Source organism: Micropterus dolomieu, linkage group LG14 (assembly GCF_021292245.1).
Source record: "Micropterus dolomieu isolate WLL.071019.BEF.003 ecotype Adirondacks linkage group LG14, ASM2129224v1, whole genome shotgun sequence".
NCBI lineage: Eukaryota > Metazoa > Chordata > Actinopteri > Centrarchiformes > Centrarchidae > Micropterus > Micropterus dolomieu.
Window position 1 is genome coordinate 22,029,308 of NC_060163.1, and position 25,720 is coordinate 22,055,027.

The 25,720-nt window shown below is 39.1% G+C and overlaps 1 protein-coding gene across 1 annotated transcript in view; it reads left to right on the forward strand.

Annotated features, from left to right (window-relative positions):
* The window catches only part of LOC123982788 (ankyrin-3-like), a 97,992-nt gene that overhangs the window by 28,774 nt on the left and 43,498 nt on the right, over positions 1–25,720 (forward strand). Inside the window, exons 12-25 of the mRNA XM_046068624.1 lie at positions 1,236–1,334; positions 3,021–3,119; positions 7,406–7,504; positions 7,989–8,186; positions 9,950–10,048; positions 10,328–10,426; positions 11,903–12,100; positions 12,340–12,438; positions 14,040–14,138; positions 14,351–14,449; positions 14,625–14,720; positions 15,633–15,705; positions 16,195–16,254; positions 22,101–22,224. Of these exons, the coding sequence (XP_045924580.1) occupies positions 1,236–1,334; positions 3,021–3,119; positions 7,406–7,504; positions 7,989–8,186; positions 9,950–10,048; positions 10,328–10,426; positions 11,903–12,100; positions 12,340–12,438; positions 14,040–14,138; positions 14,351–14,449; positions 14,625–14,720; positions 15,633–15,705; positions 16,195–16,254; positions 22,101–22,224 (1,541 nt within the window). The remainder of the gene's footprint in view (positions 1–1,235; positions 1,335–3,020; positions 3,120–7,405; positions 7,505–7,988; positions 8,187–9,949; positions 10,049–10,327; positions 10,427–11,902; positions 12,101–12,339; positions 12,439–14,039; positions 14,139–14,350; positions 14,450–14,624; positions 14,721–15,632; positions 15,706–16,194; positions 16,255–22,100; positions 22,225–25,720) is intronic.

Sequence of the window (25,720 nt, forward strand, 5' to 3'; positions counted from 1 at the left end):
ACACAGAATGAGAAGAGAGTCATGCACAGTATTTTATGGTTTATTAAACAGATTCCATTTCAGTCCCATTAAAAATGAAATGACACTTAACTTTTAGAAGAAAGAACAAGAATTTTTATTCTTTTTTTTTATTCTATTTTTATTTCTCTATCTGTGTATTTACATGCTCTAGCCTTTATGTTAATGGCATGGCATTCGGTTCACACTTGAGCCATGTTTAAGGAGTTACAGAAAATGTTTTCGATGTTATGACTTTCACAGAAAAGTGACATAACAACTACCAGCAGATTTATGTAAGGTGGTGCGTGTCAGAAAGTGGCATTAGAGAAGAAAGTAATTGAAAATTAGTTTTTTCTCCGAAAAATATAAAATAGTTGAATTGAAATTGCAGTCTTGTTCAAGGTTGTGGCAGTGGAATGTTTAACTGTTGCAATCAGGTCTTGATGATTTCATCTCCCACCCAACAATAAATGTCTTCCTTCCTTTTTAGTCTTTTATCTCCTCTCTCTCTCTCTCTCCCCTCTTTCTTTCCTTTCTTCCTTACCTCCCTCATTATCTCTACTTTGTTTGTTTACAATAAAAAAAAAGAAATAAGGGACTTAAATGGAGAAGAAAAGAGTACAGGAGAGAGAACATGAAGGAAATTAATGAAGAAAGCAGACAAGGAGACTAAAAGAGACTTTTTAACCACGGCCACTGTCTTGGTGTAAGACAACCATCTCTGTTCTGTAATGAGAGAAGTCTGGGTGTGGTTAGAGCACGGGGACTTTGTAGCCAGAGGAGAAGGAGAAGGGGAAAAAAAGGACATGGAGAGGAAAATGAAGTCATAGGATTGAGCCAGAAACCTCAAAGTCGAGTGAGGAAGAGAAGGAGGGAGGGGGCTGAGTGTACGTGTTGGCTAGAGAAGAGTAAGTTGTAAAGAAAAGTATCTATTTCAGTGCAGCATATTTTTCTTTGGTTTTTTTTATTTATTTATTTTTTTTTAACAGCTTAGCGTCCAGTCAGTTATTTCCACACATGCTCGTCTGGTTTGCATGCAGGCGGGTTAAGAGAAAAAGTGAAAGAAAGAGGGGGGAAAAAAGGAAAGAAGGTCCTCCTTTGTACTGTAATTTCCATTCGCCGTTCCAGATTTGTCTTCTGCCAGCTCCACAAGATCTGCAGAGCAGCACACAAAAAAGTTGTTGGACTATTTTTATACTTTAAAATGTTTATATTTTTGTATTGATTTTTTTCAGAATGGTTTCACTCCCCTGCACATCGCCTGTAAGAAAAACAGAGTCAAGGTGATGGAGCTACTTCTGAAGCATGGAGCGTCTATACAGGCAGTCACTGAGGTAGGTGTGTGTGTGTGTGTGTGTGTGTGTGTGTGTGTTTGTTTGTCTATGTGTGTGTGTCATAGAAGCAAGATGGCATCAGTTGATTTCTGTTAAATCAGTTTTTACCGGAGTTTAAATGTTTTGTTCTTGTACTCTGTGAACTTCTGTGAGTGTAAATGGAGAAAGTAGGCAGATTTTTCTCCGGGGTTAAATTTGTCACAGTGGTGGAAAGTAACTAGGGGCATTCTCTCAGGAACAGTACTTAAGTACAGTTTTGACATACTTCTACTTTACTATCAGTTTTTTAAATTTTCTACTACCTCATAATTAAATTCCACTGCAGTTCAGAGGGAAATGCTGTACTTTTTACTCCACTACATTTATCTAACAACTGTAGTTACTTTGAAGGTTAACATTTTAAATTCTGTACCTGCTGCAAAAATCTTCTTCATCTGACTATGTAGTTTTTGTCAATTATTGTAAAAGTCTTATTTTCTTAAAACAACTAAAAAATCTAACATTGTAGTGAGATCAACTCAATTGAAGTCACCTAGTTTTATGAATTTTCTATAATAATTTTTTTTCTTGATTCTAGAGCAGCAATCCCTTATTATGTATTCTTTTAAAAATTCTCACTGATTTCTAAATATATCTTGATTTCTGTCAGAAACATGTTGAAACAATCCAACTGGACTTTTAGACCTCAGTAAGTTCAAATTAATAACCATTATTGTGCGGTAAATGCTGCTTATATGTTAATGCATGAGTAATAATAATCCAGTTATATGTTGCATAATGACTACTTTTTACTTTTGGTACATTTTACTGTCAACTCTTTTACTTAACATTTTGAATGCAGGTTTCACGCTTTGCTATTGATATATGTACTTCAGTAACGTATCTGAGTACTTCCTCCACCCCTGTTCTCACATACAGTATAAGACAACACTTCTGAGAAGACAAACTCCTGAGTTCAGATAAAGGATAAGGCTGGATCTATATTTTGTTGTCAACAAATCCTTTGAATAGACTAAAATTAACAATGTGTTAGTCTGACTCCCTACCCTGTCTATGACACTCTGCCTCAAGCCCATTCATTCCAACAGAAGATGCAAGTCTTTAAAAACAGATCACGTATATAAACTTTCAATTTAAAAACAATCTTAGTAATTTTCATCTGGATGAAATGCTACTCAAACAGGAGTAAATAGGGCATTTGGTAAGAACTATTTTCAGCTGCATATTAATAAACAATAGTGAACAGCAGGACTGTAAGTGGGATTGACTCTAAAATAAACTACAGTGTGTTTGTTCATGGAAATGAAGGAGTGCGTCACCCAGTGTAATTCATTAGTGTGTTTTTAATAGTTTTTGGACAACAATGAAGCTTTGTGGCATGACAGTTTACGATCATTTAACAATCAGCCGTTTTACTTTGTAGAAAATGTCAGTTTCTGTAGACGGTACAATATTAGTAAAGGGAGAGAATGGGTATGTATCTCGATAGTTTTACACTTTGTTGTATTTGACTGTATAATAAGGGAAGGTTTTGTGAATTTCCGTGTGTTTATGTGGGAGATGTGTCAAAGCTGGTAGGCACACAGGACACTGTAGTGATTAATAAACTGGAAAGGGTGACTATTTAATCTCTTTATTCATTTATTTTCATTAATTTCTCCTCTCCTGTGTCTTTTCACTATATAGTCCGGTCTGACTCCGATCCACGTTGCAGCGTTTATGGGACATGAAAACATCGTTCACCAGCTAATTCATCACGGGGCTTCACCAAACACAAGTAATGTGGTGAGTTCAGGAAGTTCCTGATATCTGTTTCTTCCACGTTTCTTTCCAATATTCTTATTATCCTCCCAACGAATTAAGCAAATGGAAAATGGCAGAACTACATCACACATCATAAATATTATACTTATACATACTCATCATACTTATACATTGGATTATTTTGGATATAAGAACACATAAGAATTATGTTAGTGATAAGTGTTAAAGAGGTGGTATTATGCTCATTTTCAGGTTCAAAATCTTATTTAGGGTTTGTACCAGAACAGGTTTACATGGTTTAATTTTCAAAAAACACCATCTTTTTCTCATACTGCACATTGCTGCAGCTCCTCTTTTCACCCTGTGTGTTGTACGCTCTGCTCTTGAGCTACAGAGTGATGCATTTTACTTGTACAAAATCTTTGTTGGGAGTTGCACATGTGCAGTTCCCAGGTAAGGACTACTAGCCAATCAGAAGCAGAGAAGGGCGGGTTGTAAGAAACAAGGTAGTGTGATCCAAATCAAAGCCGCTTTAGACTGAGACCTTAACCTAGCAGATGGTATAAGTTACTCACAAGTCCACAACCACACAACATCATTGTTCAGGGCTAAACGTTGAGCTGTTGCCGGTGTTCTGAAGATCTATGCTGCCTTGCCGAAAAATGCTACCATAGCGCAAATCGATTTCGAGACTCGACTCTACTCTGTTTTCCATTGCAGATAGTACCCAGAGATAGTTCGTAGCTTGTTGTCATAGCGATGCCACACACAGCTGCCGCAACGTAATGTTCAATGCGACTTTTTATATACAGTCTATGTGCGACACACACACCAGCGATCCACACAGCTTTCTCTTTTTTAAGTTAAAATGTTTCAACATTCCTCATAATGTAAAGACAGATAAGCTGTATGAAAACCTTCCAGCTGTGTCCAACGAAGGTTAAAGTCAAGGGCTACAGTTGACCCTTAACCTTTGTTGGATAACTATGACCTGGATAACGGCGGGACCAGAGGGCTCTGTGAGCAGGCGGCTGGCCGGCCTCACACGCTCCCCCTGCGGGTTGGTACAGGCTTCCCCCGCAGCCACTTGCGGAGCTCCTCAACTCTGAAAATATTCAAGCACATTTTTGTTCCGCCATCACTTCTCGTAAAACTGTCAATATTCGAAATCTACACAGTTGATTTCTCACCTCAAAACTTCTCAGAAGTGGATTTAGTGATGAAATTCCATACAAAAACTGTAAAATATAAAACTTTCTGTTGCTGGCCTCTGTCTGGTGCAGCAATGATGATGCAGTGAATAGTGACAATTCTCTCTGACCAATCAGCACTCTGTCCTGTTTTCACGTTACAGTTTAGTATCCCTCAGCTCGCTTGGAACCTCGACGGAGGTGAGGTGATACCAAAAAAAAAGTACCTGGAAGCAGGTACAGGTGCAACATTTCTACAATGGAAAACCAAACCAAGGCGAGTCGAGTCAAAGGGCCTCCGCTCAGACTAGCTTGGTTTGAGGGCGTGCCTGACCCCGCTAGCCGCTTGGCAAGATTTATGACGCGTTTTCAGTGTGACGTCACAAGTAAAGGAAGTGAAGGGCTGGACTACAAACCAGCTGTTTATAAGCAGAATTTTCTGTGGGAGATGGGAACTCCCTTTGGGCTGGACTTTGGGCTTTTTCACTTTGCAAACCTGTGACATGCACAAAAAAGAGATATAACTCAATAAAGGAGAGGGGAAAAGCCAAAAAGCATAATACCACCTCTTTAAAGCGATTGTCCATCGTCTGTACAGAGAGAGAGAGAGAGAGAGAGAGAGAAAATGAGATGACATTTTTCACAGTTTCTTTTATAATGTAGTGTTTGAAAGTAGCCAAGTACAATTCATGTAATTAAGTGCTGTACTGAAGTATAATTTTGAAGTACTTGTACTTTATTCGAGTATTTCAGTTTTGTTCTGCTTTATACTTATCCTCTACAGGATAATATTGCACTTTTCACTCTAGAGTAATTTCTTATAAAAAAAAAAAGCCCAACATGGAATAATATTATAAAATACATTGGTAAAGACTAAACCAGTGGTTTCCAACCTTTGTGGCTCCTGGCCCCTTGAGTTTTTAACAGTTTTACCAAAGAGACATTTCCCCTCTTAACCTCTCATTTGGTTTAATTTGAATAATAGTGCCCAAAAGTTAACATTATCCAATATTTCACAAAAAGAGAAGCTAAAAACGGTGTGGCAAAACATTTAATCATCTCATGACCACTCACATTGGTATTGTGACTCTTTGGTAGGCTCCTACTCCTAGGGTGGGAAACACTGAATGAAACTAACTAACTTTATATAAAGTAGTTCAAACAGTAGAATGCTGCTTAGACATTGATACATCAGTATTAACGATCTAATAATGTCATATTTAATTATATAAAAGTTATAGGCGCTATTTTTCTGCAGAACAAGTACTTTCACTTTTAATACTTAAGTGCATTTTGCTTATGATAGTTTTGTACATAAAGTGGCTACAGCCACTATTTGTATTAACAATGTAATGACAGAGAGACAAGCAGGCAGATTACTAGGGGAACAGACAGAACACATGTTACAAAATACCAGACAAGAATTTAACTTCAGACAATAACAGAAACCCATGTAAACAGACAAACACCGATCAGCTATAACACAGAGATCATAACAGACAAAACCTAAACGAGAACACAGAACTAGAATACAGAGCAGACTAAACTAAAATAATGCAGACAAGGAACTAGAAGTAAATACTAAGACATGAACTAAGGCACAGGACTAGGAACAAAGACATGGAACCAAAACACTCTCTGCTTCTGATTGGCTAGTAGTCCTAAACTAGGAACTGCGCATGTGCAACTCCCAACAAACATCCTGTAGAGGTAAGATGCATCACTCCGTAGCTAAAACGAAGCCTTCAACACACAGGGTGAAAAGAGGAGCTGCAGCAATGTTCAGTATGACAAAAAATATGATGTGTTTTGAAAATGAAACCATGTAAACCTGTTACAACCCCTAAATAAGATTATGAACCTGAAAATAAGCATAATACCAACTCTATAAGTGAGCTTTTACTTGTAACGGACTACTTTTATTTTATTCTATTGATACTTCTTTCACCACCATACTTGTCAACCTTGAGACCTCAGAAGTAGCGATTTCGAAAACAGAGGGGGTTCTTCAACCAGAAAAATGCATTCCTGCATTCAGATATCTTGAAATGAAAATAACAAAATAATAATTACACAGAAACTGCCTTTTTATGTTAAATACTTTAATAATTTGGTTGTCTGGCATGAGTTTGCGTGAATCTCTGGCATAAACTAATATTCATCAGTTTTCATTTATTTAATCATTCATTGCCCCTGTCCCTTAGAGAGTACTCACTGAGAAGGATGGGGCATGAACAGCTCTACTTATACACTCTGAACATTTGCAGAAACAGGTTGTGATAATGAAAAGAATTTGTGAGAATTTGTCAAATCTGGAGTAATGCGGGAGAATTGCAAAACTGGGAGAGGGCAATGAAACACAGGAGAGTTGGCAAGTATGTTCACCACTGATAATGGGACACCTCAGGCAGCATTTTACAGAGAGACACGGATATATTCAAACATAGTAACAGACTTTATGGCGGCCTGCATTACCTTGTAGAAAACTGAGCAATTCCTCCAAAACCTCTGTAGTTCAGGAAGGAGGAGAGAAAGTCTATTAGTACCATGTGTACTTAAGGAAAGGACTCTCATCTTGTCAACACTCTTCTATAGGAGCTACAAACTCCTGTTAACTCTTAAGTCACATTAAAGGAAGAATAGAGAGAAAGAGAGAGATAGAAGGGAGGAAGAGTTGAAAGAGAAGAACCGACTAATGAGCAAACAGAGGGGGAAGAGAGGGAAAAAAAGAGGGGAAAGAGTACTGCACATTCAACTCTTCAACCCCAAGTATTTGGTCGCCCACGCCGTGTCTGTGGCCAGGTTACCGTAGAAACGGAGCATTATGGGACGTCATTATGGTGAGTTGGGTGTGGAGAGCGAGGGGGTCTCTCTCTCGCTCTCTCTCTCTCTCTCTCTCTCTCTCTCTCTCTCTCTCTCTCTCTCTCTGTCTCTGTCTCTCTCTGTCTCTCTCTGTCTCTTTCTGCCTCTCTTTCACTCTGTACATCTGAACAGAAAGGGAGTTTCTACAAGAGTGTGTTTTAATGAGGAAGGAGGGCAGAGAGAATCAAAACTTTGGAACAACCATCAATCCCTCTTTCCTGTGCGTGTGTCTGGGTGTTTGTGTGTGTGTTACAGAGGGGGGAGACGGCACTCCACATGGCAGCGAGGGCAGGACAGTCAAATGTGGTCCGATATCTGATCCAGAATGGAGCACAAGTCGATGCCAGAGCCAAGGTATAGACCACGTGTGACATTTGATTTCAGACAAAACTCATCCTTCTAAATAGAAAACACATTGAACCAATTCATACACAACTATTGTGTGTGTGTCTGTGTGTTTATGTATGTTTGTTTGAGACCAAATAACGATATCGTGCCTGAGTGTGTGCTTCTATTTGAGAGTGTGGTTGCGGCTGTGCACATGTCTAATTACTGAGTGATTACAGTGCAGCAACGATTTGTCTTTGTCTTCTTTTTTCTTTTTTAGAATTTTAAAATAATACACTAGAAAAGCCACTATTCATTGAATCAGACTTTAAGTAAGGCTTCCCGAATTTATCATCATTTAATCATATTCAGAATGCAAAATTGCTTTGGTGTTCAGTACAAAGTTCAACATAGCAATTAAGAACATGAGCACATGCACATTGCGAGGTTTCTTTCCTAGCTGCTGTGTTTGTCTTGGTATCAATTAAAAATGTTTGTTTGTTGTCACCAGGACGACCAGACTCCGCTGCACATCTCAAGCCGTCTTGGTAAACAAGACATTGTCCACCAGCTGCTGGCTAACGGAGCATGCCCAGATGCCACGACCAGCTCCGGATACACACCTTTACACCTGGCCGCCAGGGAGGGACACAGAGATGTGGCATCATCGCTGCTGGACCAAGGAGCTAGTCTGGGCATTATTACCAAGGTAAATATCACACACACACACACACACACACACACACACACACACACACACACACACACACACACACACACACACACAAGAAAATCTAATGTGACTTGATCGGTAACAGTTGTAGATTTACAGATCTACATAAGACTGCTGCGCCACCTTAAGGGACTCCCAGGTTGAGGAACATGAACCCAGTACAGTTGAGTGAGTTGGGTCAGAATGACTCTAGAGTCTGAAAACACTGTTCCTGAAGAGGTTTTCTTTGGGCATTACTCATGTCATAACATCCATTTAACTGCAGTAGAGCATTTAATGGCTACAGTTTCGACACTGAGGAAAGTCCCTAAAATCTAAAAACAGTTTCCAGGTCATTTTCAGCCAAGACTAGATATTGGCAAAACAAAGAAACAGAACAGGCTCAACGTGTTGCCTCTATATTAGATCACTTGATTTTTTTTTTAGGATTTCCACTAGCCAGGAGCCATTGAATTTAATTTAGTTAGATGCCAAAGTTTGCTTATTAGCATAAACACAAAGTACAGCAGAAGATAATGCGATCGTTTATTTTGCAGATATTTGGTCAAACATATAATTATTTGGTAGTCCAACTTTTGGATGGATTGACAGAGGGATCACCAAAGTCATTAGGATTCATCATCTGGGAAGCATGAATGTTTGTACAAAATGATATGCCAATCTGTAATATAGTTGTTGAGATATTTCAGTCTGATTGAAAGTGGTGGACCAACAGACCGACATTGCCATCCCTAGAGCCATGCTGCTAGCATGACTAAAAATGTAAGAGGAAAATTTGTTTAATTTTATGACTAGATATTGCCTAACACATCTGTAATGTCTGAATAACATGTTAAAATGTTCATGAAGTCCTATTATACACACAATAATTTTCACAGATCTGTAGTTTCCCTACCAGCAGGTATCCCACCTTGACGGTGCCGTATGATTTTTGCTGCCACATGACAGAAAAAGGTTCCTAACGTACTTGAATGTGTTAATGTTTTTTGTGAACAATTACCTTATTTTCTCAGGCATATTTCAGCCCAAGTTTTTAGTTTCGGGAAAAAACTCAGTCACTAGATTTTCAAGAAACTCCCAATTCTACTTAAAGGCCACTGTTTATTAAGGTCAGTAAATGTAAAAGATTACTTTATTTCAGATTAAAGGTACACAAATGTGGGCTAACATTTCAGTGGGGTTGAATACAATCAAGTTGAAATAATCTAATCTAATATAGAATATTCAGCTAGCGAGACATGCGTGATTGTAGATTGTTATCATTTATCCATCCACCACCTCCATATGGATTCATGTTGTGGAAGTTCAGGGGCCTTGAACCAGGAAGTCAGTCTGGATTCTGTCAAGTCCCATAAATGTTAAGTCACCTCTCAGCTCTTGCGTGCATACACAGACGCGCACATATAATAAACACATATGCAAACACACGCAGAGCTGACCACAGTTACAGATCTGTGTTGCCTCATAGCTGAAGAATCTGCTTTAACACGCACACGCAACACACATCCTATTTCCACACCCTGAGCCCTTATTTTTAAACCCAAAATAATCAGTTTCTCATGTTATCATGACATAACCCTGCAAATTGCTCAATTATAAGTGATTAAACACATATGGTTCTGTGAAGCAGCCATGCATAGAAAATGGACTGGAGTGTTTTATCAACCAAGTACAACTCAGATTAGAGTTTGTGAGAAATTTGGCTTAATATTCTCTTCTGTTGTTGTATGTCTCTGAAGAAGGGCTTCACTCCTTTGCACGTGGCTGCAAAGTACGGGAAGATCGAGGTCGCCAACCTGCTGCTGCAGAAAAACGCTCCATCTGATGCTGCAGGGAAGGTAACGCACTGGAGTGTGTGAGAGAAGGATGGTTTAAGAAAGACAGAAACGGAGTGTGTGAGCTCCCAAATAGACAACAGAGCACAGGAGATTTGTCCTCATTCATATATGCAACTCACACACACTATCACATGCACACTATCACGTTCACTTGTTTGTTTTGTAGCTACACTCATGGTATTTATAATACCTCTGTATTACCTCTGCTCATACTGCACTATATTGTATACCATATATTACCATCTTACAATGTTTGTTTGTGTGTGTGTGTTTGTTCAGAGTGGACTAACTCCACTGCATGTGGCAGCACACTATGATAACCAGAAGGTGGCACTGCTCTTGCTAAACCAGGGAGCTTCACCGCATGCTGCTGCAAAGGTAAGAGTCAGTTAAAGTGAGTGTGTCGAGGGAATCGAATGTTCCTTAATGCATTAATGCACCAAAACCTCTCTCCGTCTCTCTTTGGCTCTGGATGAAAGCAGGCTGACCTAGTTTCAGTCACCCACATAGTGAACCGGCTGAACAAAGCATTGTGATTGGCTGGTTGAATGCCACGTTCACTCTAATAGCATCTATCCCGAATGGGCTGCCACTGAAATTAGCTAGGCCCCAATAACTTTTACTCCTGATAGAATATTGAATTAGTCCGTTGTCAGGCCTTGGACATAAAATAATTTAGCTAATGTTTTTAAAGCAAAAATCTTTAGGTCCTGGACATAAACTGTTAAACTGTGTTGAACATGAGACTGTTGTGCCCCAGATTGAGTGCCTAAAATGTTGTGCTATGGCCATTATTTTAAAAGGATAAAGCTGTGTCCATCAATCATAGAATGAGAGCAGAAAAATGTAGTCATTAAGAAAATTGGGGAAGTCATAGCCAAAAATAACATCACAATATTATTACGAATATCTTTTTGTTTATTAATATATAAATATATATGTGTGTGTATGTATGTATATGTGTGTGTATGTATGTGTGTATGTATGTATATATGTGTGTATGTATGTATATATGTGTGTATGTATGTATATATGTGTGTATGTATGTATATATGTGTGTATGTATGTATGTATGTGTGTATATGTATGTATGTATATATGTGTATGTGTGTATGTATGTATATATGTGTATGTGTGTATGTATGTATGTATGTATGTGTATATGTTTAAAATAATAAAACGCAACCAATTATTTTGTTGTATTTACACTTAACTTGGAGTAATTAATTTAAAGTAATAGTTTGGGAAATTTGGGCTTTCTTGCTGGAAGAAGATCAAAACCGCTCTTTTCTTTATGCTAAATATTAAGTTACAGCCAGCAGCTCATTAGCTTAGTTTAGCTTAAAGTTTGGAAATAGGGGGTTATGTGCTGGATTATTTATTGGTCCAGCACAGTAACTTCCTGAAGTCTTGGCGAGATTGCCAACCAACCAGCAAAGACTCCAGGAAGTTACTGCTCTCGGCCAAGTTAAAGTCTGGCACATAATATTTATGTGTTTATATGAGAATGGTATCGATCCTCTTATCCGATTCTCAGCAAAAAAGCGAAGAAATGTATTTCCTAAAATGTTTAACTGTTGTCACACATGGCAATAATGTTTTCTCTCAGATAAGCTGTAAATGCGGTTATAATACAGTTCTTCATGACACTTGCCAGTACAGGCTCTTTCACAAAAATGCACATAAAACATTCTTTTTAAAGTGAGCAAGTGTAATTTTGGTAATTAAGTTTAAACGAACTGAGAATTAGATTCAGAATATTCTGTATTTTGTCCAACTGAATTCGATTTTGACTTGGCTGTATGTGAGTGGATGTGAACCAACAAACAATCCTCTCTGTTTCTCTGTACCTAGAATGGCTACACACCACTTCACATTGCAGCTAAGAAGAATCAGATGGAGATAACCACCACGTTACTGGAGTACGGTGCCTCCACCAACACAGTAACACGCCAGGGAATCACGCCTCTGCACCTCGCAGCACAAGAAGGCAACGTGGACATAGTGACCCTGCTGCTGGCTCGAGATGCTCCCATAAACATGGGCAATAAGGTACGAGATCTGTGTGTAAAACCTGTTTGACTCTCTGAGAAAGCTTTCATTTTTAACCTCTGGAATATATTGTGCTGTATTCTATCCCTCTGTCTCTCTACTCTATCTCTATATTGAACTGTTTGCACATCTGTAACTGTGTCTTGTTTCTCTTAACTTAATCTATATATTTCAATTCTGTCTGTGCATTTAACTCTATATATTTAACCTCCCCCCTGTCTCTGACTGTCTTTCTTCAGTCTGGGCTGACTCCACTTCACCTGGCTGCCCAGGAGGATAAAGTCAACGTTGCTGAGGTCTTAGTCAACCAGGGAGCTACTGTAGACCCTGAGACGAAGGTAAAACTACTCATAGCTACTTGATACAAACCCCTGGTTTAAGTAATTTATGAAGTGGAAATGCAAAATATTCACTGGTTCCAGCTTCTTAAATGTGAGGGTTTGTTGCTTTTTTCTGTTTTATACGATTGTAAAATTGAATATCTTTGGGTTTTGGACTATTGGACTATCACCTCCAAGAGTTGTGTCCGTCCCAATACCCACACTTGGCATATTTGCCAATAGTCTTGTATTTGCTAGTAGTAGTTGCAAGTGCCTACCTATTTGCTATGTTTCCAGTAGTTGCCACAATGCCCATGTGGCCTTTAAGTTGATACACGCTTGATTCATAAGGATGTCCATGTAAATACAAATAATGCACATGACACACTTTCCAGCTCTTTTTGATTTGTTGGAACAAATAAATAGGATCAACGATAAAGTGTTACAGTCAAATGAAAATCAGGAGCTGAGAGGAGTAATACAATTAATAAAGCAATTAAATCAACTTATTTTGTAGCATTTAAGTGTGTTATACATAAAAGACCCAACATGTTTCTGTCTAATATATTTTTTAAGAACAGAAAGAACAGTTAACATTATGTGATCGCCATCTGTGGAGGTTCTGCCATAACTGAGGAGTGTTTAAAAATTAATTATAATGTCATAAACTAAATACCACTTCAAAGCAGTATTAGGGAAGTTCTAATCAAGCGTGGGTTAAGCCTAGTTCACACTACACAATTTTTAGCCCGATTTGCCGCTCGCCAAGCTCAGTGACCGTCAGGCTGTGATCGTGGTTAAATCAGCGGTCTATCGGCGGTCGCTAGTCACCCCGACATTGCTGACACATCGCCAACATCTGCCAGATATCTAGCATGCCAAATATGTGGAGGAATCGGCCGACTCGACATCCACATCCAGCCAATGAGAGCAGGCAGCTACTTTTTCACTCCAAAACACTTTTTACTCACCTCCAGCTCTCTCTGTAGCTCAGACAATCCCTGCTACCTGCGTGTGCTCATCCGTTCTTTCACCCATATTCTTTGTCTTTATAATTGTTATCTTTTAATAACAAACAGTTGTTTTGTGTGTAGATTCGCGTCATTCCCGTTCCACATTTCACGTGTGTTCTTGACAAAACATGGTTTGGAGACCAGCGTTGGGTGACACAGCCGCTGTCAGCTCGTGTAGTGTGTGACCCCCTGTCACCGATCAGTCACGTAGTGTGAACGCCACAACAACTTCAAGACTCCCGTTACAAGACGGCAAGTTGTGTAGTGTGAATGACACGGCCATCGGCCGACGCTGAAAGTCATGTAGTCTGCACAAGCCTTTACATGTGCTGTGAGTTGTGCTCAAGACTGAGAAGTCTGGATATTATGACAGACCGTTTGTCAGTCTGACATTTTATAGACTCCAGTTAAGATGTGTGTAAATTAATCAGAGGACAAATAGCCTCTTAGACCGTGCAGGGATCAAAATTATCCTCTCCTGCTCATCATACTGTCCAATTGTTTCATAAAACAAATTCCATATTGAAGTTACACATTTTATGTAGATGAAGAGGCCGATCATCTCTTTGCCTGTCACATTTTGCAAATGATTTTCTGTATCATCAGCTGGGATACACTCCTCTCCATGTGGCCTGTCACTATGGCAATGTGAAGATGGTCAATTTCCTGCTGAAAAATCAAGCGAAGGTCAACGCTAAGACCAAGGTAACCATTTTGTGCATGTATGTGTGTGTGTATATGTGTTTTTTTATTTTTTATTTATTTCAATGTCCAGAAGAGATTTTAGCAGCGGCATATTTTCATTCAGTATATATTAACTGTATGTTACTGCCTGTGCGTGTCAGTGGGTTTAGAATAAATGTGCTGTGTGAGTGTTTTCTAACTCTGACTTTTCTCTCTTTTTCCATCCTCTGCAGAACGGTTACACGCCTCTCCATCAGGCTGCACAGCAGGGACACACACACATAATCAACCTGCTGCTACATCATGGAGCATCGCCCAACGAACTCACAGCTGTGAGTACACACAAACTCAGGCGAATGCTATAATATGCACATATACTAGTCACCACACAGTGAGTAAGATGTGAAATAGCTTTGATAATTAAGGTTTTAGTGCACACGAAGAAGAACACTAATTTCCTGATATTGTTTCAAACAAATCACTTACTACTTTTATTTTTTTATCCAGAATGGAAACAGTGCTCTGTCCATTGCCAGGCGGCTCGGCTACATCTCTGTGGTTGACACACTCAAAGTGGTCACAGAGGAAACTCTTACAACTCAGGTGTGTATGTGTTTCTGAGAGTGTGTGTGTAAATATACCATGTTCAGGGCTGGATTACGGAAATGTATAGTTCCCCCCAAATCCCTCTATTGTGTGATATAAAACAATGGCTGCCAAGTGAATCCAGCCTGAGTACTTTTAAAATACAACTGACTGAAATATCCACATGCAGTCACCACAAATTTTCAAATAGCAGCCAAGGCCTTTTTTCAAACCATGATTAAATTAGAGATACTCCTACTTTTTATTAGTATATTCTTTCATATTTTTGTAAAGTGTTTGCTTGTTTTCTAATGTGTTCTGCTGGAGCTCTGCCATTATTCAAACTCAACACTGATCCTGTACCTGCTGCTCTGACTTTCTCATTTAAGTAGAAACACTGTTCTCATTCCCTAATGAATAGCAGTCGGTCCTACTTTGCTGTTTTTTCGTTCTAATCTGAGCTGATGACAGTGATACTCAAGATTTCCTGCGATAATGTTTCACATTAAAAGCCTTCCCGTGGCTCAAAGGGCACAATCTTTCTGTTTCCAGGTAGATTTTTAATGTGAAACATATGCCGGAAGCTTATTTCATTTTAGCTTAATGTCGATCAAAGAAAACCCCGGCAAAGTAGAAGCAATTGGAAGTAATGAATGAAGGCAGTGTTAAAAACAGAAACTTAAAAGTTGGACAAACTGAATTAGCATTGTGAAAATTTACCAAATGAGCCACTAAAGTACAGGTAATTGCACTCTCCCCTCTTTACTTTTTTTTTTTTACCTAGCTTTCATTTGTTCTTGCTGGCCATTATGTAAATAACAGCTTTAGTTTAAGACTTCTCTGGAATAAATTCCTTTTTTGTGGTGGTAAACTGGACTAGAGGAGTCATATTAGGAGGAAACATATTAACAAAATTTCTGTGTTCAACAGACTGTGATAGAGAAGCACAAGATGAATGTTCCAGAGACCATGAACGAGGTGCTGGACATGTCCGATGATGACGGTAAGGTTTTACCTTACAGCTTAATTGTCGTGTACATCTGGATTCCTTCAAATCCATCAAAAACAGTTATCCCTATACAACCTGACCTCAGAAATCCTGGAAAGACAACCAAAGTTCATAAAATCTGAGTCATATTTGGCTTTTGGGCTGGAATAGGAAGAGATCCAAGTGCTGGTCCCTTGGTTACTAAAATTTCCCCATTGTTGTCAAGGAAACAGTTATTTTGTTGTTATTGCAGAGTAATTCAGGTGAAAAGGCCAACATGTTTTTTTTTCATGATTAACTTATTTAATTTAATTTTAGTTACAACCATGAGTATGATTTAAGCCTTTATTTCCAAAGTGTCATATCCATCCACTGACAAATGTACAGTAATCACATTGTTGTTTTCAGTTCTTTCTTTGCCTGTGATTTTGTTATAGATATGATTTTTCCATATTTTTGGTTCCCTTTTTCACTCTAACCCTCTCCTCCATCCCAATCACACAGTCTGTAAAGCGAATGTACCCGAAATGATCACAGAGGACTATATATCTGATGTGGAAGAAGGTATTTTTCATCTTTCTTGATTATTTTGTTTTTTAAATCCTCACTTTTTTCATACCTCTTTCTGTATGTGACTCGTCTGTTCTTAAGATTCCCAATCTCTGGTTTCTCATTCCTTTTTTCATTTAACCCTATTCCAGTGGTGTCAAGATTTATATGTACTTTATTTTATTGACAGTAGTAAAATACCTCGATGAGATTGTGTTCTAGTAAAGATGTATTTTTCTTAAGTGTATGCACAAACTGTTGTACTGTACATGTGTGAAACACTGTACTGCACCATGGTGTACCATGTTTGACTCTTTAGTGCTGTGTTGTTGTAAAGCCTTCAGTACTTTCATGCGTCGAAATGCAGGGAATATGCCTTTCTCCTGGTTGCCATGCCAACTGTCTGCATATGGCGTGGTGGACTGTGTAACAGATTTCTTTTCAGAGTAGACGGCACACACACTCGATCCTTTGTCTTCGGAGCCTTGTCAGGGACGCTTCCATTGTAGTTTCACACATTTGCGCCAAAGCAAACACGGTGTCAGCTGCTGGAGTGTGTGTGTGTGTTTACTTTGTGTATCTCTTTCTCATGGTCTCTAGTATGGCGCAAAAGTGGCTGAACTTGAACTCTATACTGACTGTCCCTAAGGAGGTGCAGAATGGGGGAGGAAAAAAAAGCTAGGCATTAATATGTCGAGAATATTCAATCAGTTAATTTTTGCTTGGCTCATTCAGCCCTCCAGGTGTGTTTTTGCTAAATAGTCTGCATTGATGGTCAAAAATGGCAGGCATTCATTTTTAGGTAGTCACATGTTTCTTGCTGTCTGCTATGCAGTTTTCAGATTTTATAGCTGCTAAATGTCAGCAGCCTGCAGAAATCCACATGTCCTCAACACAATTGAATCCCTTTACTTTCCCACTATGGTTAAAGGGGCTGTATGTAGTTTTTCAATGAAATCACTGAAGCCTCATTTAGAAATGAAGCACACGCTTGTTTTCTCTGTTGCTTAGAATAGCCTCTATTCTGCTTTTATGTGAAGGTGCCGGGTCGGGATAGCCCTGTGCGCATTCCCACTCCCATTCTCCCACTACAGCATCACAGCTAACGACATGCAGTCCACTAATACCACAAAACAACTCAACACAGACTCCGACATAAACTCCATGTAAGGATAAAACAACAATAACGTTTTACGTGTGGAAGCCCACCAGACCAAACTGATTCAGATGATGTCGAGTGAAAACAGTGAACATCAGAAAGGCTGGAGTCACATTAGCTCGCCGGCTAATGCTGAGCAGTTGCTAATGTTATTCGCTGCAAAGTTGTATCGCTTTCCACATTACTTCCCCAACTAACGCAACCCATATAACTATACTGTGTACCCCCGGTAGCGGTTTGTTATACTAGCTTATAGTGATGCAGGCAGGGCAGCCAGCTAACGGAGCCCAGACCTGCCACTGTTTGATTCATAACGTTCACTTTATATTTATTTTTGTTTTACCAATACTCAGGTAAACAGCTTGTCCACCTCTCATTCGCTGTAACTAACAGGACCCACATAATACACAATACTACAACAAAACTGCACAGGACAACAACACAGAGGAAGTCCACTACAGTAATGTTACTTACTGCGGTCTAACTTTTAAAAAGTGTGAACACAATATAATTTATAATATTCAGTCTAGCTCACTAACCTTTTTGTTATCATCCAATAGATTTAGCTGTGCTCACATTGCTGAGCCTCCGGTGAATGATACAAAGATAGTAATGTTACTGAAAAGCAGACAAGGGAGCTAATGTCAATGTAGCACGTCGGCTAAATGCAAGGTACGGAGCCAGTGTTGATCTGCCTCTGAGCCGAGAACATTAAAGTAACAGAGCCTGAACAAGTCTGGAGAAAAGCCACAGCCAGCATGCTGCTGTTTCTGCGTTTATTGTGGGATCTCTGTATGAAAGTGGTTGTGTTTCAGATTATGCTCGCGAGCACTCATACGAGCACACACCTGGTTGCAATCTTAAAACCGCATCAATAGTGGATGCTGAAAACTACATATAGCCCCTTTAAGTATGTGTGTGGACCGATTACCAGGTGTGCAATAGTTTCTACTGGCCAGAAAAAATGTCTGCTTCCTGCCATTTATATTTAGGTGTGAGCAATTGGGTGAGTTGAGAAACCGAACAGAGGAATGAAAAGGGAAAAGGGAAACAATGGGAAATGTACACGCTCTTTACCATCAACTGATATGCATTTTATATATAGCCTTATGTCCCGGTCACTAATATTCCTGCTAGCTGGATTTCAGAAATATTGGAGATATTCCATAAGGATTACAAAACAAATGAATGGTTGAAGGTATATTTCTGCTTTATTTAAACAGAGATGGATGTTGGAAATATCTGCATCAGCTATTCCTGTAAGTCCAAACAACGGTGATATCACTGTAACTAACTCCAATAACCAGTCTGAAGTGGTACAGCTAAACTGATTGAACTAAACACGTGTGTGCTTTTGTTGCTGTATTTTTTTATAGTGTATGTATATTTATGTGCATGTTCGCCTTCACACTGAATTTATGTGCAAGTTGTTGTTGTTTTTGTTGTAGACCTGAGTAGTGTCCGTCTTTAATTTCTGATCTAAAAATATATGAAGTGTAACTCTAGGCGCACACACTCACTCTCAAGCTCACATACCAGCTCAGTAACAGCAATGATTAACATCTCCAATAACACACACAGTCCGAGATCTAAATAAGGACAGCCCACAAACCGTGTGGAGCCTTTTGTAAACTGCTGTGGGCTTTCCAACAAGTTGTGTAGTTAATTAATATTTAGTCAGTATGGATATAAAACTTGAATGATGACATAACTTAACTATTTATAAGGCAAAAACATAGTCACCACATGTTGGCTCCTATTAAACAGTCAAGTTTTGTTTTAGTCAAGTGTTTAATCATCTGTTTCCAGTGTTATTAGGCAAAGAATGAATGTGTTGTATGTTTTCATCCTTGGCCCTGTACACCTGTCTTTGGTTTTTACATTTCATATTCTAAATATAACTTGCTATTTAAAAACATAGAAGCAGCACCATTAAGAACAAGACAGCCTGCTAATTTGGCAACTGATCAGTATAGTGTAACTAAGGTAATCTTATAGAGATGGTTTACTTTTGGAATCAAGTTGAACAAAAATGAGGAAACCTGACTTGGATTTGACTGTTCTGAGACTTTGACTTACTTGGGACTTACCTTAGAAATTAACCAGAGACTCAAAAGCAAAAACAGTCAAGTCTCAAGTTTCGATTTAGTTAAATCCTGGAACACTGAAAACTGAATAAGACATCACATATAAGCAGGCCTTGCATAGCCCCAAACCTGAATATTTAAACACATTCATATAAAAAAAATTCTAAAGCTCTGTCGATTTAATGTTCAGCATTCAGACCTGGAAGACTTGCATCTTGACTTGCAATTTCCTTACAAGAACAGTAACTTTAAACTGGAACTCCACTGATTTTGCACATCCAAGTGTATTTACAGGTCTCGGGGAGTACTACTGTGTATGTTTAAAAAAAAAAAAAAGAATAAAACAAATTGTGTAAAGTCGATAAAATGTAATGTGATATGTAATGCAGTGTATGTCACAAGTGCAAATATGCAACGAATAAGGCAGTGCAGCCTGATGAATTGTAGCGCTAAGAAGTTAATATAAAAAATTACATGCAAGTAGAGACACAACATCTCACATCATCCATCTTTATGAATTTTTTTTCAAAAATAGCATACATTTATACATGCCAATTTTGTATCTATGTGTTTATGTCTTTGGGTGCTTAGGAATCACCAGCAGCCAGTGTATTCTGCATCATTTTAACGTCATGTTCCAGTTGGTTGGTTGGAGAACGTTGGTCGTAGCAGCAGCCAAACCTTGAGTGAAGTGAATTGAAGCAGTATTTCTGATGCAGTCTGTTTGGGAAATCTCTTTTGGAGATATGCAGAGTTATGAATTTCTGTTGAAACATGTGAGTTGACACATGGAAGCAGCTGCAAAGGTTACTCATCAAGAGGGAGAACGAGTGAGCCTAATGACAGCAAAGAATTTGTACTATTTAGTAGATAGAGAGATAAACAAGCAGAAGGACAGGCAGGGGCAAAGACAAAAAGAACAGAAAAAGACCATATATAAAACAAACCAGTGTAAAAATATAAAAAGAGTAAAGGAGTTATGAAGTTAGAGTAGTACATACTCTTAAAGACTTGATTTTACATGTTTAGTTGTTTAGATGACTACTTAGTCTGAGTCACACACCCACTTACTATTTCTGTCCTGCAGTGAGCTCTAGGTGTCTGCTCTGAAACACACACACACACACACACACACACACACACACACACACACACACACACACGCGTACACACACACGTACACATACTGGATAATCCTGGGGCAGGGTGGGTAGGCGGGAGAAAGCTGATCTGTTAGTGTGAGCGCCGGGCTGTGAAAGAGAGAGACAGTGTGAGCAGGAGAGAGCGACAGAGTTGGAGGGAGGTTACAAGTCGAAGAAAGTTAGTTCAGGGTGAAATCCTGCAAACTGGACTTCTGGCTGAATGAAGTGCTTCAAAGCAGGAGGTGAGTTGTGGCTCACTCTGGAGGGGTTCGATGTCGCTCAGGCTGAAATGAGAAGGGGTCCTGGAGAATGAGTTGGAATGTCACCAGATGGGGTCTATAAAGTGTGTGTGTCTTGTGTGAATGTGTGTGTGTGTGAGAGAGAGAGAAAGTTTAGGGGGAGGGGTGCTGTAGCAGCAGGGGACGAAGGGACAGGAGGGTGGGGCGGGTGTCTCCGGTGCTTTGTGGTTACTGGAATGCCTTCCTTTTCTTTCTCTTTTCGTGTCTCCGCCTGCATGCACTTGCACCCCTCTCCCTTTTTTAACTCCTCCCCTCCTCGCTTTTCTCTTTCAACTCTACGGTCACTGGTTCATCAGTAAGCTAGGATCTACAGTACCTCTGAGGGGAATAACATGCTGCTAAATTTTTCCGGCTGTAACGTATGTTTCAGTTCTTCAACCTCTTTTTTTTTTTTTTTTTTTTTTTTTTTTTTTTTTTATAGCTTGAATGATTTGTTTGCTGTGACATGTTGTGTGTTGGAAGTGTTTTTATTTACCTTAACTGGAAACATTGCCTCTTATATGAATCTGTGGTCAGTGAAACTTGCTATGGGACCTTAACTTTATTTAGATATAAAGCTGTTAAACTGCTAAGTTATTGCCATTACTGTTAGCTCACTAAACTAACCCGACATAAAAAGTTACTGACAGCAGCGCTATTTGTTGTTCGTAAGCTTTGTTAACATTTTTTTTGTCATCTGGGGACAGAGACAAAAAGCCTTTAGTGACAGCAAGAGTTTTGTTTGTGTGTGTTTGTTGGACCGAAGCTGAACTGGAAAACAGCCTCTGGGCAGAGGCCGCATTGATCTGTCTAAAAGAGCTGCTCTGTTATGGTCTACATGGACTACAAAAATAAGACAGAGAACACAGAAAGTAGACAAAATGTTAAATTGATGCATACACTTTCCTACTTTTATGTGAGGCAGCAGCCCAGTAAAGCTAGTAGAGAACAGCTAAATGTTGAGGATCTCAGATGAAGCAGGATGTTGCTCGAATTGCGAACCTAGACAGTAGTTTTTAAGTGAAAGGAGAGCATTACTCATTCATTCTCAATACACTTAGTTTCCTCACCCGTCCAGAGTTTTGAACAGGCAAAGTTTTGATCACACGCTTGCTGCATACACTCGTAAAAACATGGAAAGACAATGCTTTCTCTCTGTAACCTTTCTTTGGCCCTGTGTGTTTTCGACCGACAGGTGACGATGCAATGACGGGGGACACAGACAAATACCTGGCCCCCCAGGACCTGCGGGAGCTGGGCGACGACTCGCTCCCGCAGGAGGGTTACATGGGCTTCAGCGTTGGTGCGCGCTCACAGAGGTAAGACACACCCATTTGTTTTCTGTGACATGTTGTGTGTTGAAAGTGTTTTTATTTACCTTAACTGGAAACATTGTCCTTTACATGAATCTGTGGTCAGTGAAACTTGCTACAGGACCTTAACTTTAATTAAATATAAGTTATTGCCATTACTACAATATATTTTACAGTATAATGTAAAATATATTGTTAAGACATAACTTACATACGTCAAAAAATGAGATGCTTGTCATTTATCTCTCAGTATAAACTGCTCCACAAAAGAGGAATGCTTCCAACGCAGGACTCGATGGGACAAATATGTCATCTTTAACAAAGATGTGTAGATGACTTGTGCTGTGCCACTTTCTGGTCTGACTGGGTTTTAAAGGAAATTGCTAATGATACAAAGCAGGAAATTGGCCGCAGCTCTACTTGTTCAAAAATACAGGAAACAAAGCAGTACATCGAAGTACATCGCTCTCTTCGACAGGAAGAAATGTATTGCTTTCACTTTATTGTAATTGCAGTGTAGGTATCAATTAATTTGATGGATACAATGAAGTTTAGACGTGCTGAAGATACTTTTTCAAAGCTCCAAAAACACAATGATTTCTTGATAATGTCACTGGTTGCACTGTCGGCACATGAGCTAGTCTAACAGCACAAGAAGTCTTGTGAAAGCTCATGATCTAAAAAACAATCAGCAACTCACAGAGAGCTGTCAGGTGAGAAAGTGCAGGGTTTTTTGTGTTTAATATGAGGTTGTTTCCAGTTTAATATGGAAATGGAAATCGCTCTGTTGAAGTCTTTTTTTAAATTAATGCTCATATTCTCTAAAAGAAGTATAATATGGCAGTTATGGCTTACATTATTCGGGCCGACCATCCACACACACACACAGATTTCCCCTCACCAGTGGGAGGTCATAGTTCACTTTCTGTGGCTGTTGAACTCGCATGAAAATATTGACACTTGTGCAAACCCACTGGAGAGAGAGGAGTTATTGAATGTCTGAGCAGTGACACACATGGACACTGAGCCACAGGAAATTAGAAACATGTTCAATCCCATGGCCTTGAGCTCTGGGTTCCATTAACACACACTGTTTGACTGCGGTGGGATGTGTGTGTGTGTGTGTGTGTGTGTTGGAGATCAACCCTAGCTTAGAATTGGTTTAACAAATTACTGGTCCGCTGCAGGGATGGGTTCAAATTGCTTCCAGTTCAGTCAATTTAGGAAGTGAATTATCTACAAAATCACTGTTAGTGAGTTGAAAGAAAGTTGTAGTTACGTCATGTACAGTGTGTTGTTAGTTTTTTTGTTTACATTATTCTTCTTCTGAATGGAAGGAGCTGCTGGGTCCAGAAGTAGTTTGTTCCCATTTTAAAGTTTTATTGTAATGATATCCTCAATATTCCTCAACATAGAAATAGGGCTGTGTGATATGGCCGAAAATGATATCACGATAAAAAAAATCATATCATTCGATATTTATAATTATCATGATAAATGTCAAATCATTACTTCTAAGTATAAAGGCTGATTTTTGCTCCTGAGTGAAAATTAAAGGAACCAGAAGGTTAATTGTGTGGTTAAACTTTTTTTTATGGTAAGAACATGACAAACACTTGATGCCAAACAGCGGATCACTTCACAAATCTGAGGTAGAACATTCAAAACAATTGTGATAAAATTCTTTTTCAAAAAATATACTTAGTAAATCTTTTTCAGTCCCTTTTCCTCAACAAAATAAATGTCTTAGAACAATTAAGTTATTCAAATGAATTAAATCAAATATTTATTGTTGATATATTGAACATTTGTTATATTGTTATTGAGGAAAATTATATTATGATAATTATCATTATTGTTTTATTGCCCAGCCCCACATAGAAATACAGGTGTCTCCTGGACCTTTAAATTATACTATAAGTTTTACTTTAAGGTCATCAGATGTAATTATGTCATCTTAATACCTGAGAATTTTTACCTGCTTAGCACCAAACAGAAGACAGACAAAGTTAGAAACATGCTGGCAAACACAGTAGTGGAACATTTAGCAGGTAAAAGAGCCAGTCATGTAACTCTTACTGAGTTACATGAGTAACTCAAGGAACTCAGAGTTACATGAGTGCCTAAAAGGAGAGTAAATATTGCACTTGAAACATGACTCCAAGTGAATGATAATGTTTTTCTATGTCTGCTGTATGTGTAAACACATTTGCTGATTTGATAATGTCAGTATGTTTACAGCTTTTTTCGCTGCAGCCAAAGAAAGAGATTTCTAATGCGTTGCTCATGTTTTATTCTGACAATTCAACAAAGAGTTTCATGTTCAGTTTTTACTATTCAGAATGAACACGAGTATCAACGCCAGGGGGAAACTAGAGAAGAAGACGAGACAGCTTAGGCTCCTCCTATAATTCATTGATTTACTATTGCACTTAACTTAATATATATACACTCACCTAAAGGATTATTAGGAACACCTGTTCAATTTCTCATTAATACAATTATCTAATCAACCAATCACATGGCAGTTGCTTCAATGCATTTAGGGGTGTGGTCCTGGTCAAGACAATCTCCTGAACTCCAAACTGAATGTCAGAACGGGAAAGAAAGGTGATTTAAGCAATTTTGAGCGTGGCATGGTTGTTCTGAGTATTTCACAATCTGCTCAGTTACTGGGATTTTCACGCACAACCATTTCTAGGGTTTACAAAGAATGGTGTGAAAAGGGAAAAACATCCAGTATGCGGCAGTCCTGTGGGCGAAAATGCCTTGTTGATGCTAGAGGTCAGAGGAGAATATAACCACTCGTTACAACCGAGGTATGCAGCAAAGCATTTGTGAAGCCACAACATGCACAACCTTGAGGCGGATGGGCTCAACAGCAGAAGACCACTCATCTCCACTACAAATAGGAAAAAGAGGCTACAATTTGCAAGAGCTCACCAAAATTGGACAGTTGAAGACTGGAAAAATGTTGCCTGGTCTGATGAGTCTCGATTTGTGTTGAGACATTCAGATGGTAGAGTCAGAATTTGGCGTAAACAGAATGAGAACATGGATCCATCGTGCCTTGTTACCACTGTGCAGGCTGGTGGTGGTGGTGTAATGGTGTGGGGGATGTTTTCTTGGCACACTTTAGGCCCCTTAGTGCCAATTGGGCATCGTTTAAATGCCACGGCCTACCTGAGCATTGTTTCTGACCATGTCCATCCCTTTATGGCCACCATGTACCCGTCCTCTGATGGCTACTTCCAGCAGGATAATGCACCATGTCACAAAGCTCGAATCATTTCAAATTGGTTTCTTGAACATGACAATGAGTTAACTGTACTTAAATGGCCCCCACAGTCACCGGATCTCAACCCAATAGAGCATCTTTGGGATGTGGTGGAACGGGAGCTTCGTGCCCTGGATGTGCATCCCACAAATCTCCATAAACTGCAAGATGCTATCCTATCAATATGGGCCAACATTTCTAAAGAATGCTTTCAGCACCTTGTTG